Source organism: Mauremys mutica, chromosome 1 (assembly GCF_020497125.1).
Source record: "Mauremys mutica isolate MM-2020 ecotype Southern chromosome 1, ASM2049712v1, whole genome shotgun sequence".
Lineage (NCBI taxonomy): Eukaryota > Metazoa > Chordata > Testudines > Geoemydidae > Mauremys > Mauremys mutica.
Window position 1 is genome coordinate 110,079,207 of NC_059072.1, and position 18,818 is coordinate 110,098,024.

General features: G+C 51.9%; 1 protein-coding gene across 3 annotated transcripts in view; it reads left to right on the forward strand.

Annotated features, from left to right (window-relative positions):
• The window catches only part of IQSEC3 (IQ motif and Sec7 domain ArfGEF 3), a 69,255-nt gene that overhangs the window by 37,691 nt on the left and 12,746 nt on the right, over nucleotides 1-18,818 (forward strand). For all 3 annotated transcript variants that reach the window (XM_044993526.1, XM_044993543.1, XM_044993535.1), the window contains 5 exons: nucleotides 1,997-2,158; nucleotides 13,828-13,950; nucleotides 15,081-15,247; nucleotides 16,300-16,439; nucleotides 17,307-17,432. In XM_044993526.1, the coding sequence (XP_044849461.1) occupies nucleotides 1,997-2,158; nucleotides 13,828-13,950; nucleotides 15,081-15,247; nucleotides 16,300-16,439; nucleotides 17,307-17,432 (718 nt within the window). The remainder of the gene's footprint in view (nucleotides 1-1,996; nucleotides 2,159-13,827; nucleotides 13,951-15,080; nucleotides 15,248-16,299; nucleotides 16,440-17,306; nucleotides 17,433-18,818) is intronic.

Here is an 18,818-nt window from a genome sequence, read left to right on the forward strand (position 1 = left end):
GGACGATGCACTCTCTGGCATGCTGTTCCATCCTAGGTACGGAGGAGTTGTTTGCACAGTCCCGAATCACCCGGTAGATCTGAGCAGTGGAAGTCACGGAGGAATCAAGCACTCATGTGCTATTGTGAACTGTGCTGTTTCCCCCAAGAAGCTGCTTGTGCAAATTCATTCATTAAGCCTTTGCAAAATTCCCCAGCGCCAGGGCTAACGACAGAAATGGGACATTCCTGCCTCCCTCATGAGGAAGCACCAACCATCCTGGATTGGAGAACCACGAGGAATTTGGAAATCATCTCAGTGTTCACCAATTTCCCTGTGCATCTGACTGACAGCCAGAGTGCTGTCTGCTAGAGTGCATCACAAGTGACAGCCTGCCGGAGGGGCAGGGGAATAGGGACAAAAGAGATTCGTGCAAACCTTCAGTACGCCCCTGTGTGCCATACACAGACATGCACACTCACACATACATGCTCACACACACACAGGGCCACATAGATACACCTGCACCCAGATGCACACACATAAACACACATGGGTTACACACGCATTGTGTATATTTGTGCACAGAAACACACATGATCTCAGAGATGCTCATGAAGACACGTGCAGAGGCGCACACAAACAACACACACTCAGGCGCAGACACTTGCAGAACTACACCCACTTGCAGAGTCACACACGTGCAACTCTCAGAGAGCTCCATAAGCAGACGGAGGGTATGGCTACACTTGAGAGTTGCAGCGCTGGTGGAGGCTTTCCAGCGCTGCAATTAGTAACTGTCCACACCTGCAGGGCACATCCAGCGCTGCAACTCCCTGGCTGCAGCGCTGGCTGTACACCTGGGTCTGCTTGGGGTATAACGATTGCAGCGCTGGTGCTGCAGCGCTGCTCGTAAAGTGTGGCCACACACCAGTGCTGTTATTGGCCTCCAGGGTATTAGGAGATATCCCAGAATGCTTTTAACTAAATTACTCTCTTTGTTTTGTTATGATGCTTCTCTTTGTTTTGTTGTGAACTCGGGGCTCCGGGAGCTGCTTATCTCAAAAACAAACACAGCTCCTGTTTGCTGTGATCAATCTGTAACTGACTGTGAACAATCAATTGAGATAACCCACTACCTTGCTGTGAATGAGGCAGGCAGGGGGATGAGTGTTTGCTTGAGGAGAGAAACAGCGGGGGCGGGGGGGGGGGGGAGAAAGGAGTCCGTTGGAGCAGCTGCTTATCTGGTCTGCAGGCTGTTTGCAGTTAAGAGTAAATGAGGGGTCGAGGAAATTTTCAGATTTTGCAAGGCAGGGAGCTGATACACAGTGTCGGCTCCAAAAATCCACTCTCTCTCTCTCCCCCACTCCCTGTCACACTCCACCCCACCCCCCTCTTTTGAAAAGCACGTTGCTGCCACTTGAACGCTGGGATAGCTGCCCATAATGCATCACTCCCAACAGTGCTGCAAATGCTGCAAATGTGGCCACACTGCAGCGCTGGTAGCTGTGAGTGTGGCCACACACCAGCGCTTTCCCTACACAGCTGTACGAAGACAGCTGTAACTCCCAGTGCTGCACACCTGCAATTGTAGCCATACCCAGAGAGGGACAAACATACTGACACAACACACAGAGCTGCTTCGGGGTTGGGGCTGCGGGGAAGGTTATGGCCTGTTTAGGCTGTGTCCTCACCACTAGGTTCTCAGTGCACTCGCAGTCCCTGTAGAGGCCCCAGTCTGAGTGGTCAAGGCTGCCCCACGGAGTGACACACCAGCTGGACAGGGACCATGGATGCTTCTGTCCTTGTAATCAGAACCATTTTAACCCCCTTAATCTGTGACATGGCAGGGCCAGATGAGGCTTCCCCCCTGCAGGCTGGATGGATCCCCTAGGCCACACTAGCATGCACATTAATGGGAGGAATGTGGGAGAGGACTCCCCAAGGGGACTCCTTCCAGAGACCATGGTGCCCCGAAGGGAGTGTCTGGCTCACCGTCCCTGTCCTTCTCTTCCAGAAATCCAGACAAAGGGATCCAGTTCCTGATCTCTCGGGGTTTCATCCCGGACACGCCCATCGGGGTGGCACATTTCCTGCTCCAGCGCAAGGGCCTCAGCCGCCAGATGATCGGGGAGTTCCTGGGCAACAGCAAGAAACAGTTCAACAGGGACGTCCTGGAGTAAGTGTGGAGACCCCTCCCCTCTCCCCCCAACTGCTCTCCCCTTCTGAGTGAGTGTTCCCTGCCCCCTTCCTAACTCTCTTTGCAAGTGCATGTGCTCCCCACTCCGTCTCTGTCCTCCCCTGCCCCTTCTGAGAGTGCCCTTCCCCCCCACTCTGAGTGAGCATGCCTGCCCCTCCCCCTCCCCACATCCTCCCCAGCCGCACCGGTGAGCGTGCTCCGCCTTCTCCTTGTCCTGTCCCCCTACACACACTTTACTGCATCATGAGGGGCTGCTGTGGCTCTGCTTTCTTTGGTGCTGCTGCAGCCGCTGTTCTGGCCTTTCAGCATCTCTTTCCCCGGAGCTCCTTCAGCCAGCTAGGGTTAACGTAATAGCCCCCGGCCTGACTGAGAGATCACACTGGTGTGAGTCAGCAGCCAGAACCACCAGAGTCACTGGATTTATAGGCATGTAAAATTGGGGTGAGCAAGAGGGAGACCAGGCCCCACGGTTTCCTCAGGTGTTAAAGATCCCGTGGCACGCTGTAGAAGGTGACCGGGGTAACAAGGGGAGGAGAGGCGCTGCCTTGTGGTTATGGGACAGGTTGGGGAGTCAGGAGAGTTGGTTCCATTCCCAGCTCTGTCACTGACCTGTGTCCATCTGTAAAATGGGGATAATAAATATGGGGGCCAAAGCTGTGGGTGGGTGTGAAGTGCTCAGAGAGCCTTGGCTAGAAGACACTCAAGTAACGGGTTATTACCTTTGCAATCCCCGAGGGCTGGCCAACAGTGCCATTTCATCCGCTTCCATGGGCGGAGGGTCTCTCGCCACACAGCTGCCTCCAGCGCCATTTCTGTTGGGTTCCCCTGCCTGATCGGCCTGTCTCAGGCTCCCTTCTGCTCCTGTTCAGCTGCTACCCTTGGTGGGTCGTTCCGCTAGGCTTCGCTGACCCTGGTTCTCTCCTGGTCCTGCAAGTCAGAGCCCCTTCCATCAGCCCTGCACGTCAGGCTGGAGACTGCTAGTGGCTTTTTGAGACCCATATGTGCTTCCCCAGCACCTGCCTTCAGCCAGTCCTGGCTTCCTCCCCACCATGGTCCGCAGGCTCATCACTCACCTGCTGCCTCCTGACTGTGGGACGGTGAATGGGGACAGGAGGAGTCATACCTGGTCTTCTGGCCCCTGTCTGAGATGGCAGGCTTTCCTCCAAGACTGGCTTCTCTGTGGGTCCCAGGCTGTGTGCCAGTCTCCCTCCCTGGGCTTCCTTTACTGCCCAGCCCTGAAGGATCTATTCCCCTTCAGGTCACTCATGTAGGGGAGGGTCCCCTGTAGGGGCCTCTCCACCAGTAGATGAAGTGGAACACCCACTGCTTGTGTGCTGGCTCAGCACTGCTCTTGGACCATGACAAACAACACTGCCTGGGACAGAGCCAGAGCCAAATGTGATGGGTTGGATCACAGAACCCCCTTGGAAACTGCCACCTGATGTGCCAAGACTACTTCTGTCCCTGCTTTCCTGTCCTGGCAGCTTAGGACTTCAGTGCCCTGCCTGGTTTGAGCCAGACCCGCTAACCTGCTGCAAACCCAGACCCAGGGACTGAACCACGTCCCCTAACAGCTGTAGGCTTGACTGAAAGCAACTTACAGAAGTGTTCCTGCCTTTGACACTCAGATGCCCAACTCCCAATGGGGGCTAAACCCAAATAAATCCGTTTTACCCTGTATAAAGCTTACACAGGGTAAACTTATAAATTGTTCGCCTTCTATAACACTGATAGAGAGGTAGGCACAGCTGTCCCCCCCCCCCCCCCGGCAGATATTAATACATACTCTGGGTTAATCAATAAGTAAAAAGTGATTTTATTAAATAGGATCTAAGTGGTTCCAAGTAGTAACAAACAGAACAAAGTGAATTACCAAGTGAAATAAAATAAAACACGCAAATCTAAGCCTAATACAGTAATGCAACTGAGTACAGATAAAATCTCACCCTGAGAGATGTTTCAGTAAGTTTCTATCACAGACTGGACACCTTCCTAGTCTGGGCACAGTCCTTTCCCGTGGTACAGCCCTTGTTCCAGCTCAGGTGGTAGCTAGGGGGATTCCTCATGATGGCTGCCCCATTTGTTCTGTTCCACCCCTTTATATCTCTTCTGCATAAGGCGGGAATCCTTTGTCCCTCTCTGGGTTCCCACCCCCTCCTTCTCAATGGAAAAGCACCAGGTTAAAGATGGATTCCAGTTCACATGTCACTGTAAGACTTCATTACCCGCTTGCCAGCACACAGTCTACAGGGAGACTTATAGGTAAAACAGAGCCATCTGCAGACAATTGTCCTGGTTAATGAGAGTCGTCAAGATTCCAAACCACACAAATGGCCCACACTTTGCATAATTACAATAGGCCCTCAGAGTTATATTTTATATTTCTAGTTTCAGATACAAGAGTGGTACATTTATACAAATAGGATGACCACACTCCGTAGATTATAAGCTTTGTAATGATACCTTACAAGAGACCTTTTGCATGAAACATATTCCAGTTACATTATATTGAAACTCATTAGCATATTTTCATAAAAACATATGGAGTGCAACGTCACACCAAACGCTCCTGAAAATCAAGGCAGTGAGAGCAGGAAGGGTTTGAGGCAGTGTGTCTGCTCACCTCTGCTCCTCAGCAACAGCCACCTCCAGGAGTACAAAAGCAACCTGCCTTTCTGCTCTCTTGGGGCCTGATCCTGTGAGGTCGTCCCTGAAGTCAGTGGGAGACAAGATTACTCAGCGCTGACTCTCCAGAGAAGCTCAGCATGGGCCCTTAGCCATCTATCCATCAGCACGTATCATAGCTCTCTGCTAGATCTTTCTTTCCATAGGGACGGAAGGTTTGCACTAAATATCTTGTTATAAATCAGAGATGGCCCTGAACCTGGAATGTGCCCCCTCCCCCATTCTCCCGAATGTTGACACTCAAATTCCACAATTAGGACCTGTGATGAATAAAGCCGAACTGGAAACCCAAATTCCCGCCTCCTCCCCCCGATAACTGTGGGGAAGGAAGAGATGTCAAATCAGGAGCCAAACTTGGGTTCAAATTTCAAGGCCCATAAATGCCATGCTATATCAGGGTTATTTTATTGCCACAGGTGCCTGGCCATGTATCCTGCCTTTCTGTCGCATATGCTGCGTGTGTATTGATCCTGCTGTAATTGAGACACATGGTCTCTCAAATCATTTCATGCTGAGCGCCAGCATTAAAAGTAATTGCCTTTTTCCCCATCAGGCAATGTGTGGGCTGCATCTCCAGACAGAGCCTCTTTAAATCCAAGCCCATCTTCAGTGCAGAGAGAGGGGTTGTTGCGATAGCAGTAAGTGGATAATTCCTGCTAGCCCTAGGTTGTGCATCAGCCCCCATTGACAATGTTCTTATCTGTCTCTTGGGTAAACAAATGAGTGAGAAAGGTTCGTACAACAGAGCCTGTGCCGTGCATCCCGGTGTAAATATGATGTAGATGCCATGTCATTATTACTGCGCGTGTCAGTATTGCTGGGAGTGCTTGTGTGTCCTGGTGTGTTAATGTACCTGAGCACCATCCTCATCACACATGGCACCTCCAAAGAACTTTTCAGCCATAGGTCTCAAAGCATTTAACAAAGGTGAAGGAGAATCATTGGGTCCATTTTACAGATAGACAGAGAAGTTCTGTGACTTGCTATTGCGGGGCAAATGCATCCCGTTCCTCTTTGGGGTGGGGTAAGGGCATTGTGGCCCCATAGTTAAGTCCACCCAGCTACCCTTATCCTCAGGGCAGTAACCCCTAATGGCCAGAGCCTCTACGGTGGCCCTTCTTCTCAGGGTCATGTGACCTAGTGGCCAGAGTCACTGAGGCTTCTCTCTCCCTCAGGGTGATCTGGCCCAATGGCCAGAGTAAATAAGGCTTCCCTCCTCCACAGGGCTGTGTGGCCTAGTGGCTGGTCAGGGAAGTGGGCCGCCACCCAAGAGTGAGTGGTGGCTGGGGTAGGGTAACCTGAGCCCTTCCTGCTCCACCAGGTCCCAGCCCAGTGCCCTGACAGTGGCAAATGTTCTCGCCACTGAGTCAGCGGGGATCCAACCGCAATACGCTGATGTCCCCTCCAACAACTAGTCCCCCTGGGCTACTTCCTACCCTGTCCCTGATACCATGGTCCGGGAGTCTCCGAGGTCTCCGGCTTTCTCGGCCTGTGCAGCTCTAACCTCTTTGGGGCATCCTTATGTACCTGGGTATCCGTTTGGGTCTCGGCACCTCTGGCTTCTGTAGTCTGGGGCTTCAGCAGCTCCCAGGCTGGAGCCTGCAAAGTGCATCCTCCCTCCTCAGAGGTCAGCCCTGACGGAGCTGAGTTGCTCCCTTTTATACTAGTGCTCCAGTTGGAGTATGTCCAGCAGGGGTGAGGGGGCGGGGCTTCCTCTGCCAAGAGTGTGTGTTTAGCCTCTTCTTGGAAGGGGCGGCTCTACAAATTTGGCCGCCCCAAGCAGTCATGCCCGGGAGGCGCCCCTGAGCCGCGGGAGCAGCGGACCTCCCGCGGGCATGACTGCGGAGGGTCCGCTGGTCGCGCGGCTCGGCTGGACCTCCCGCAGCTGCGGGCGGTTCGCTGGTCCGGCGGCTCCGGTTGAGCTGCCGCAGGCATGCCTGCGTGAGGTCCAGCCGAGCCGCGGGACCAGCGAACCATCCGCAGTGACGCCTGCGGGAGCCGCCGGCCGAGCGTCCCCTCCGCAGTCATGCCTGCGGCAGGTCCGCTGCTCCCGGGGCTCCGGTGGACCTCCCGCAGGCATGACTGCGGCAGGTCTGCCGGCCCAGCCTGACGCCCACCCCCGGGAAAGGGCCGCCCCAGGCGGGTGCTTGCCCCGCTGGGCTCTGGAGCCGGCCCTGCTTCTTGGCCAGTTCAGGGCAAGTGCATCCCATCACACTTGCCCAAGATCATTCAGTGGCCTGATTGCCCCTTTACCAGTGTAAATCGGAAGCATTTCCTTTCAAGTTAATAGTTACACTGGCATGAATTAGCCAAGAATTGGCCCACTGAATCTATGGCAGAACCCATCTCCGATGTCTTAGCCCTGGTCTACACACAGCCCCTGGTTCGAACTAGGGTACGCGAATTCAGCTACGTGAATAACGTAGCTGAATTCGAACTACCCTAGTTCGAATGACTTACCGTCCAGACGCCGCGGAAGCGAACTCCGCGGCTCCAAGGTCGACTCCGGCAACTCCTCCTGCCGCGGTGGAGTACCGGAGTCGACCGCGGCGCTTCCGGAGTTCGAACTATCGCGTCTAGATCAGATGCGATAGTTCGAACTCCGAGAAGTCGAACTCGCCGCGTCGACCCGGCGGGTAAGTATAGACGTGGCCTTAGTCCCATGCCTTAGTGTATTAACACAACACCAGAGCACCAGTGTCTCCAGTCCCATCAGCAGAGTAGTGTCCTCGTATGTTATTGTATCAGCCTATGTGCATTGATTGGTGTGTTTAATGTCTACAGCCTGCCCAGATATGCTCTTTCTGCACTGTACAGTGCTGCCAGCAGCACTAGTGCCCTCCCTCCTTCTCTCAGCTGCACAAGTAGCCACATTATTACAAATGCTTGGGTGGCAGCACTGGGTCCCCCTGACAGAGCATATCTGGGTGGGCAATAGACCCTTGCAGTGAGCATGACTGAGAGCACGAGGGTACAAATTACACACGTGAGTCTGAGAATCCTGCCCTCCGTTGTTGCAAAGTCATTTCAATTATTTATGAGATTTACTGTGTTAATTTAGCTGTAGTTTAATATGAAAAGCAACAAAACACTCGTACTGGAAAAGTGAGCTGTAAGCATTCTTCCTATCACAGCCCGGTTAAATTAACCAAACCAAATTAATAAATAATAGGACAGCCTTTAAAACAGCTGTGAAAGTCTCCAGCCTCCCTCGTGCACTCAAGTGCTGAGCAGCACGGCCCAGGTCACAAACTACGGGTATCTTGACTCCTGTTGGCTTCCAAGGACATTCTGGGCTATTAAAGACCGGCCGCCGCTCAGCAGATGGGCAGGTGACCTGCCATCTGGTTCTTTTGTCATTTAACAGAGTTAATAATTGCACAAATATTTTTGCACCGTCCTTTAATAATGTGACCTCTAATTCATGCTTAGTGAGTGTATTTGGATGCAGACAAGAGGAATGTTCTGTGCAGATCACAATGCGTGTTAAATATCTAGAGATGTAAAGATCTTTAACTAGCACAAGACTTGGCCAGTTTGGTAAATTATTCCCCACTATCCGCAAATCAGGACTTCCAAGCCCCTACAACCCTTGAATAATACTCTCCCTTCCACCCACCTACCCCTCCCTCTCTCTCTGTCATCTAATTTCATCTTACCCAATGAAATCTACAATCATCAGCATGGTAGCTAGGTACTCTGTGGTATATGAACACGTTATGGGTTGTATTTTCAAAAGTGCCTAATGACAGAAGACCACAAGTTCCTTTGAAAGTCAATAGGACTGCGCTCCTAAGGGCTTGTCTATACAGGGGAGTTTACCAGCATCTTGTGCACTTTTGAAAATCCCATCCTATTCCTTCATTCTCTGTTCACCCAATAAGACTTTCCAGTGCAAGAACCCACCCTCAGACTGAAGAGTGCCAGCACATCTCCCACTGGATTCTATTCCCACTGCTCCTGCAGTCAGCCAAGCAGACTCAGTAGACAGCCAGATGTGACCCATTCTCTGCCACCCTCATGGACTGCACAGAGCCAGCCCAGAGTATGAGGATCTAAAGCTCCAGCTCATGTAGCTACTAGACCACTGATCTGATTTCAAAGCGGTTTTTAAGATGTCTGCCTATGACGTATTCCACACACACTATCAGACAGGTCACATAGCTGTGTGGGATGGGACCCAGTAAAAAACGTCAGCATTCACAGTATTGAGCAGTGTTCTCATTCTTGCCTTTATCTCTTTCTCCAGCCATTCTTTCTTCTGTGCTTTCTTAGTTTGATGCTTGCTTGCTTTTGTTCTCATTCCTTTATTCATTCTTTCATGCTCACCCGCTCTTTTGCCTTTGCTGACATTCATCCTTTCATGCTGTCTTTTTGCTTGCCTTCATTCATTCTTTCATGCCCTCTTTCTTCCATCCCCCCTGTTTTTGTCTCAGGAATTTCATACGTTCCTGGTTCATTCATGAGTCAGTTCTTCTGACCTGTGCCATGAATGAAACTGGCAGCGCCGCTGGGGCTGGATTGCTCGTGCTCTGGGTCACAGGATCCTGGGAAGGTCAGAGCGGCTGTCCTGATTCATTTGTCTCCAAAGGAGGAACGTGGGAGACGTTGCGGTGAATAGGGGCAGGTCACCGTTAGAATGCGAGCGCTCGGTTTGTTCTGACGCATTCTCCTTGCGGGCGTGCTGCTCTCCTCACTGTCAGACACATGTTGCCTTCCCTTTCTCTAATGGGCAGCGAGGCAGAGAGGAGCTCCTCTTGGGAGATGGAAATTCACAGCCAGAAGCATGAGGAGGCAGCTCTCAGTGAAGGAAGCCAGTTTGCTATTTCACCCATTAAACTGTCCTTGGATTGGCACAGGAGACTTCCTGGCTACCCCCAAAACAACCACACTCACCAAGGAGTTAGCGTCCCCTGTTGAGGGGCCCCGGGAGATTTGCATTACAAGAGGATTTGAGCAGGGGCTGTGCAAAAGCTTCTGCACCAGAGGTGAGACTGTGGATTTAGTTTATCTACAGATTGATAATGGGGGGATGGGGAGAGACGTTTGCCTAGTGCTGCCAACTGTGTGCAATATCCCCGATAAAATCTGAGTTATGCAGGAGGGAGCTGTGCATGCCACTGCCTCCCTAGTGCAAGGAGAGCCAGGTGTGCAGTACGCCTTTGGGACGGGGAGGAGACATGTACACAATGCAGATCGCATGTGACAGGTACTTGTGCACAGCCCAGCTTCTGCTCCTGCACAGACACTCTCATGTCACGAGGTCTATGGGCCTGGCAGAGCACCCCTCAGGTAAGAAGAGCCAGGCATGTATTTGCAGTCCCCCTTGTGTGAGGAGAGCGGTCTGCACTGGGGAGTTGGTACTGTGCAAAAAGGACTGTATACACAGTGCAGCTTCTCATGTGGGAAATGGGCTGTGAGGTAGAAAAGCTGGCAGGCTGTGCCATGCACTTCCCATACCAGGAGGGCTGGTGTGTCTGAAGTAGTGTCTCCTTACCAAGTGAGTTGGCATGCACACTGCAGCCATTTGAGCCCTGGGAGGGCTAGCGTGCATGGCACAGCCTCCCTCGTGCAAGGAGAGCCGTGCGTGCAGTGCCATGTTCCCGCGTGGAGCCGCTGGCATGCGCAGTGCAGCCGGCCTCATGTGAGCTGAGCTTTTCTCTTCCAGTTTGCCCTGAAGTTCTAGGAGAGGAATGTTATTTATTAATATCTTTGAGTCTTGTGGTTTTAAGAATTTCCACCTGGCTGCCTCTCCTCAGCTCCCTCCCTGAGCCTGAGCTGTGAGTTCATTACAGATGCTTTTAGTTGCAGCCCAGCTCCCGCTGCATTGTCACCTGAGCGGAAAAGCTTGAAAATAGGTCATTGTGCTTGGTTGAGCTGATGCGAGCCCCACACGGTACAGCTGCTTCTTGCCTTCTCAGAACTCTTTCACCATGAGTCTCCATTGCCACGATTAGTCCTCTGCTAAATGCCTTGCGGCACAATCATCACTGGCATGATGCCTCTACATACGTTTTGCTATCAGTGGGTGACGTGCCTCTGGGCATACTACCTGTGGGCATGAGGCCCAAGGAGAAGCAGCTAGGAATGTAATAACAGTGAAAAATGATCCCACTGGGTGCCAGGCCCCAGATCCCATCCCCAGGGAAAGCTAGGCATCTGGACTCTGACCCCCAGGGGATGCCAGGTGCCTGCGTTTTGAGCTCTCTTACGTCCCAGGTTGTTGGGGGTGTCTTGAATCAAAATACCAATCCTCATTTTTGAGGTATGCAGCTATCAACTTAAATGCGCATGTCTGCACTCAGCAGTCACCAGACTCCTAAAGTCCTGTCCCAGTGTGCACTGCAGAGCTGGATGGACTCTGAGAACAGTCTTTCATCACTTGTTCCACAGTCAGGGCCGCTCCAGGCACCAGCGTAGGAAGCAGGTCCTTGGGGCGGCCAACTCAAAGGGGCGGCACTCCGTCTGGTATCGGGGTAGCACTTCCGGGTCCTCAGCGGCAATTCGGCGGTGGGTCCCTCATTCCCTCTCTTCCTCTTTGAGCTGCCGCCGAATTGCCACCAAAGAGGAAGAGAGGGAGGACCCGCTGCCGAACTGCCGCCGAAGAAGCGGCGTGATTGAACGGCCGCCGAAGTGCTCTTTTATTTTATTTTATTTTATTTTTATTTTTTTGCTGCTTGAGGCGGCAGAAAAGCTGGAGCTGGCCCTGTTCACAGTGCTGGCTGGTCAGGAATCTGGCGGGGACGTGCTCAGGCAGTTACACTGTCCTCTGCTTCCCTGCCTCTTAGTCCATCTGGTTGCATGGTCGTAGCCATCTCTGAGGCACAGTGGTGCTTGTATGGAAAAATGAGCAGGCCTTCTTCGGTTATGGCACATGGAAGAGCTGTGTGATCCTTGACATGGATGCAGGAACCCACTCTCATTGAGCCTCACCCCCGTCTTACTTCTGTTAGTGCAGCCAGCTCTGGGGAGAGGCAGTTTCATTGAGTTGGAGGCTGAGCTGCCTTTGCACCAAGGTCCTGGAGGCTGAGGAGATTCTGTCACTCTTGCAGAGCTTGTGGCTACTGACCCACTGGCCAAGGCAGTCCAAGCTCAGCTTCCACAATCCCTGCCTCTTTTGGAAAGAAATGACCCTCCTTGCTGGAGTCCCATGAGAAGTACTATAGAGTTGAGTGTCAGTGAACAAGCACCTAAATGCTACAGTTTGTACCTTATAAAGACCGTAGAGAACCTTTAAAATGCTGCTGGAACCTAAGGAAATCTGCCAGACAAACAGAGTGTCAAGCCCAGCGGAACTGGCTAAACCAGATTTTGTCACTTCTTTGCCATTTCTACTAGCTCTGCATTTCCCAAAGTGCTGGGCATGATCCTCTGGGCGGGGGACAAAGGACTAAATGGGGGCCGCACAGATGGGCCTCTCAGCTGCCCTCCAGCTTTGATTTTATAGAGAAAAAAGCAAGTCTGCAGCTGTTACATCTGGGAAGAAAACCTTCAAAACAAGAAGTGAGTGCAAGAAAGGAGAGGAAGTGTCACATGCTGAAGTGTGTAAAGCAGCCTTTCTCAAAGTGTGTGAAGAAGGGGTGTGAAGGAATAGCCAGTAGGGAGCAGGAGATGTACAAATTATGATGTGTAGACTTTAACCCCAACATGGCAGAGTTGCAAGGAGCAGGGGGAGGGGGAGGTGCAGTTGGTCTCACTTGCCTGAAGGGGAGCTCAGCTTTCACTAATTCAGAGCCAAAGTAGAAAGGAAGTAGGCATAGAGGGGTGTTTCTTTCCACAGTGTCCTAGACTCTGGCAACAAGAGTTATCACTGGGGCTCGGTCAGTGCTGAATTTGTGCAAGAGCTGAGCCCCGGCACCTCTGGGCTTGGCAGTTCATAGCCCCGGCACCTCGGAGCTTGCTGCATCAGTTATGAAAGTAAAAAAATTGCTTGAGCCCCAGCACCTCTTTCATTACAAATTAAGCACTGGGCTCAGTGCAGGGAAACAATGCACTGGAAGAGCTTTCTATTTTTAAATGTTACATCTACAGAGGTGGCTGCTGCCATGAACCTGCTAATGATTATCCAGAGGAAAACTTCTCCAGCTCAGGGCCTGAGGGAGGAGATGTGAGGAAGGTACAGACGGTAAGGGGGATGGGGTGTATAAATGAATGGTGATAGATGTGCATGGAGAGACAACGGCATGAATTGCTGGTGTATAAGAGAGGGATAGATGAGTGGACAGGTTGTGGATGGATTGGAGGGGATGAGTAGTAGTAGGAGTGGCAGTGAGTGAATGTATTGGGTCACTGCATGGGTCAGTGTGTGAGCAATGCAGGGGCGGCTCTACGTTTTTGGCCGCCCCAAGCAGTCATGCCCGGGAGGCGCCCCGGAGCCGCGGGAGCAGCGGACCTCCCGCAGGCATGACTGCGGAGGGTCCGCTGGTCGCGCGGCTCGGCTGGACCTCCCGCAGCTGCGGACGGTTCGCAGGTCCGGTGGCTCTGCTTGAGCTGCCGCAGGCATGCCTGCGGGAGGTCCAGCCGAGCCGCGGGACCAGCGAACCGTCCGCAGTCATGCCTGCGGGAGGTCCACTGGAGCCGCGGGACGAGCGCCCCCTCCGCAGTCATGCTTGCGGCAGGTCCGGTCGTCCCGGGGCTCCGGTGGACCTTCCGCAGGCATGACTGCGGCAGGTCCACCGGCCCAGCCTGCCGCCCCCCCCGGGAAAGGGCCGCCCCACGCGCGTGCTTGCCGCGCTGGGGTCTAGAGCCGGCCCTGGAGCAATGGACAGACGACAGGAAATAAATGAAGAAATAAATACATGGCTATCCATCGGAATTACTCACATGCTGTAGAATCTGTAGGAAGTTCTGCTGGCATCACTGTCTGCCTTGGTAGGTTGCTTAATGAGTCCACCCTGTGTCTCTTCAGAAAGAGTGTTATTGTGGGCTTGGCGATGAAGGAGTTTGTGTTCCTCTCCCCTTAGCTGTGTGGTGGACGAGATGGACTTCTCGGGCATGGAGCTGGATGAAGCTTTGCGGAAATTCCAGGCCCACATCCGTGTGCAGGGAGAGGCTCAGAAGGTGGAACGGCTAATTGAGGCCTTCAGGTAGGAGAGCCGTTGCTGCAATGTGCCTGTGGCCCTGCTGGGTGTGAGACACCCACTGTTTACACTGAGGAAAATAAGAGCTGGGACGTGGGGGTGGCAGGAAATAGGTAGAGTAAAAGATTGACTGCAGTGAGAGTGTTGTTTACAGTGTTGTAGCTGTGCTGGTCCCAGGATACTAGAGAGAGGAGGTAGGTGAGGTAATATCTTCTATTGGACCAGCTTCTGTTGGTGAGAGAGACAAGCTATTGAGCTATACAGAGCTCTTCTTCAGGTCTGGGAAAGGTATGCAGCGTGTCACAGCTAAATACATGGTGGAACAGATTGTTTAGCACAAGGATTTAATCCCTGATGCAAGAGACAATTCAAGGTGAAGTGGGTAGTTAACACTTCTGCAGCTGTAGGACAAAGGAGAGGGAGTGACAGAGCTAAACCTCCCTTTGAAGGAAGGGTAATTCCTGAGACAGGCTAACGGGTAAATCCCATCTGTCCTGCAGGCACAGAGATGTCTGTCTCGCAGGAACTCAGTGGTATTCATGGTGCAGAGCGGGAAATCCCTTGGAGGACTGAGGCAGTTACAGGTTTCTAGGACTGCACAGCATCCTGGGGCCAGAGTGAGATGGTCCCTTACATGGGCTGTGCAGCGGGGAGAGCACACAACGAACCTCCCCACCCCTGCGTGTGCGACCCACACACAAGGAGCAGCCATAATGGCACTGGGGTTGCTCTTTCAGCACATGCCTGTGGGTACTGTGCCCCAAAACAGGGAAGTAGTAGGTGGGCCCAGGGCTTCACCCCCACCAGCCACGCTTAGGGGAGCAGGGTACACCAGCCTGTGGAGCCCCCTGGGACACAGTTGCACCCTGAGCTCCCTGTGGGGCAGTAGAGCTGATGCTTAGATGACACAATTTGCCCTTGGCGCATAAGTTGTGCCTTAGGAGAACAGCCAGATACTCCCAGTTTGTGTGAGAGGAAGGCAAGTGTGGTTGTAAAGGAGTGATTTGCTCCTTCATACTGAGGTCCAGTTGAGGGGGAGCAGTCTGGGCCCTGCCACGTGCACATCTGGGGTAGACTGGCCTTTGATTTCCACTCTGGGGTCTCCATAGTATGTCTGGGCATCCCTCCCACTACAGCCAGCGGTACTGTATGTGTAACCCGGACGTGGTCCAGCAGTTCCATAACCCGGACACCATTTTCATCCTGGCCTTCGCGATCATCCTCCTCAACACGGACATGTACAGCCCCAACATCAAACCCGACAGGAAGATGATGCTGGAGGACTTCATCCGGAACCTGAGAGGTGAGGGTGTTGCCCCAGGTAGGCATAACTCCTGCTGGTCCAGATTCTGTGCGCTAGGTCTGAAGCCAAAGACAAACTGGGGTGTCTGTAACCAGGGCTGCTGCTCTCTGTGAATCAGAGTGGCAGAAGGTTGAGTTGGAAAAGACCTGTTAGGTCCTAGCTAGTCCATCACCCAGTGGATCAGTGCAGAATTGTCTTCTACAGTATATTCTCCAGCAATATGTCCAGCTCACTTTTAAAAGACTCAAAGGGTGGGGTTTCCACCACTTTTCTTGAGAGACAGTTTAATAGATATCACAGTTCAGAAGTTCTCTCTGATATTGAAATTTTCCTTTGCTTGATTGCATCCTAGTTACATCCTCTTGGATCTCCTGGAACACCTCCTTTCCCATCTTGGTACTTCCAATATTTGGACAAGATTTCCGGATAGCCTAAATCTCCCCTCCCTTAATTGCATGCTATTCCCTCTGTCTATCCTCAGCCCTCTCCTCCTTGCTATCCACACCTGCCTTCTCTTATCTTGGGTCTCACTTTAGTTGTCATCTAACCATGATCCACATACACATCATCTCTTAATCTTGAATGGAAGTGGTTGAAGCCCCGCTACTGGGGACACTTACAACTAGACCAGACCAAGCAACTAGTAAAGATACAATTGAGCCACGATCCTGCATTGGCAGGGGAATGGGCTGGATCTCCTAATAGGTCTCTTCCATCTCTAAATCAATGGTTATATGAAATCAATGCAGGTTTTATTGCTGAGTGGCCCAAGCTCTATAAATATGAAAGTGTGACTATAAAATGGCAGGGAACACATGGAAAGAAGCCAGCATGCAAAGAGGTGGAATAATGGAATCCTTTGCATTCTCCAGATTATACCATTATATCAGCAGAGAAGGCAGTATATTATACCAAAAGATTATTGCTTCCTCCCCATCTCCCCCACACTGACTAGACACACTGTGTAAAGGAGGCAATTGGTGCATGCTGAGGACTGTCGGCTCTTTCCTTGCTCTCTGCCTAGCCTGCTCTACATTATCTGTGCTTTGCAGGGGTGGACGACGGCGCTGACATTCCCCGGGAGCTGGTAGTGGGGATCTATGAGAGGATCCAACAGAAAGAGCTCAAATCCAATGAGGATCATGTGACCTATGTCACCAAGGTGGAGAAATCCATAGTAGGGATGAAAACAGTGAGTTCTTAACCTCTGCTCTATTCTTCTCACCTCTACTTCCCTCGCTTCTGTAATCTCCTCTCGTCTCCTCCTCTACCCCGCTTTCTGTTGCAGTTGCATCCTTCCTTCTCCATTCAACTCTTTCCCATAGTCCCTTCTTTCTCCCCTTCCACTCCCTTCTGTCCTTTAACATTTGCTCCCTTTTCTTGGATTCCCTTCTTTCTTGCAATCTCATTCTTTCTTAATGGTTTTGGAGCTCCCTTAGCCAGAATTTGTCTTAGCTGGTGCACTCATCCTCTAGCCAAGAGTCTTATCACAGGCCCTGCCTGCTGACATCTCCAAGATACACTGCAGTGCTTCAGACTCTCTTTCAGGTTTTGTGAGGACATAGGAAAGGAAAAATCTGATAGAAAGTGATCTCAGCCAGCTCTCCCAGGAGCTCCCTGAGGAGTGCCAGGGTTAAGAGAACACCAATGGTTTCCTTGGCCGGGACTAATGAGTAACCCAAAAACACACCATTGACCTGAACTGTGTGAAATAATCTCGAGAGGGCCAGAAAGTTACAAACCCGCAGCTGGGGTGATGGCAGGATGCTGAAGAGGGGAAGCAGCCACCCATGATCCATGTAAGCCAGACATGTGGTGATCTGATTCAGTAACATGAGGGCTTCCAGTGACTGCCTGCCCCACCACTCCATCGGGTTCCTCAGAGTCGAAGGGTGTGGGCCAGTTCTTGTGGGGAAAGTGATGATAAGGAGAAGGATGCAGGTGGGCGGAGCTGGTGTCACTGCATGAAGGTTTGAGTAGCTAGAGGTGACACTGAATCATTTGGGTTGGGAGAACAGTGAGAACATTTCCCACTTAACTTCTCTCTTGGTCCTTGCAGGTTTTGTCTGTGCCACATCGCCGGCTGGTCTGCTGTAGCCGCCTTTACGAGGTGACAGATGTGAATAAAATGCAGAAGCAGGCTGCTCACCAGAGGGAAGTGTTCCTCTTCAACGACCTGCTGGTGGTGAGCGTGCTCTGGGATGTTAGGCAGGAGTGGCGCCAAAGGAGGAGCTGGAGATATTGTGAAAGTCAAAAGTTTAACTGTGTTCAAAAAAGAACTAGATAAATTGATGGATGATAGGCCCATCAAGGGCAATTAGCCATGATGGTCAGGGATGCAACCCCATGCTTTGGTGACCCTAAACCTCTGATCGCCAGAAGCTGGGACTGGACAGCAGGGGATGGATCACTCAATAATTGTCCTGTTCTGTTTATTCCCTCTTGAAGTATCTGGCACTGGCCACTATTGGGAGAAAGGATACTGGGCTAGATGGACCATTGGTCTGACCCAGCATGGCCGTTCTTATGTCAAAGGAGCTTCTGAATTCTTTGGGACACACTGTCAAAATGGTAGAGCAGGAAGGGACATAGGCTGCTGGCAACACTAGGCCATGACAGCCCCCAACCTCACATCATAAGAAGAGGCCACAGAATCCCGCCTCCCACTGTAAGAAGATGCCATGGCATCCCCCATGGTAAAACGGGGCAATAGTACCTACAGGAATCTCCGGCCCTTCAATAAGCCATGTCCCATGGTGGTTCTGTGTCACGCTAACAAAGCAAGGTCAGTACTTTCCACAGTAACTCCATTCCTCTCAGTGAAGCTCAGTTCTTTATCTGTCAGTGCCGAGGCAGGCAGAGCTCCCCTGCTGTCTAAATCCTTCATGATGGACACTGCCAAGCCACTGCCGCATTCAGTGTAGATTATTCATTATTCACGTAGAGACACAGATGTCCATGGCACTTTAAAAACACATTCCCTACCCCAGAGCTTGCAGTCTAATTTAGGCAAACACCAGGCAAACACTGAACAATCAGGAGCAAGACTGGGAGCAGACAGGGTGGGAGAAAAGTGCAGCACTAGAAGCCTAATGGTAAGACATGAGTTTTCGGGAGTGATTTAAAGGTGGATTGGGAAGATGGTCGTTCCAGTATCGGCTCGGACTGTGCCTGTCCCTTGCATATGCACATAAGGGGGGAAGGCTTCTTGTATGCTCACCCCGCATTGTACTCCCCATACAGGAGCTTGAGGGTAGGGACTGCTCCCTGCTAGTGTCCCCCGGGGCACTAGCCAACTGAAAGGGGGCAGAGAAGAGATGCAAGACAATGGCCAGATGAGCAGGGGAGAATGTGCTACATCTTCTAAGGGGCAGTGCAGCATGCACACTTACCCTGTACCCCTGGCTCTCTGGAAGGCATGTTGTGGATGGCTCTGTAATACCCTCACTGCTAGCCCATGCCTTCAATGGCATGCTCTGGCCCACAAGGATCTGCTTGCAAAGTTGCAAATGGGAAAGTGTCAAAGAGAGGCCATCTAAGGAGCAAGGACGGTGGGATCCGGAGCTTTGTG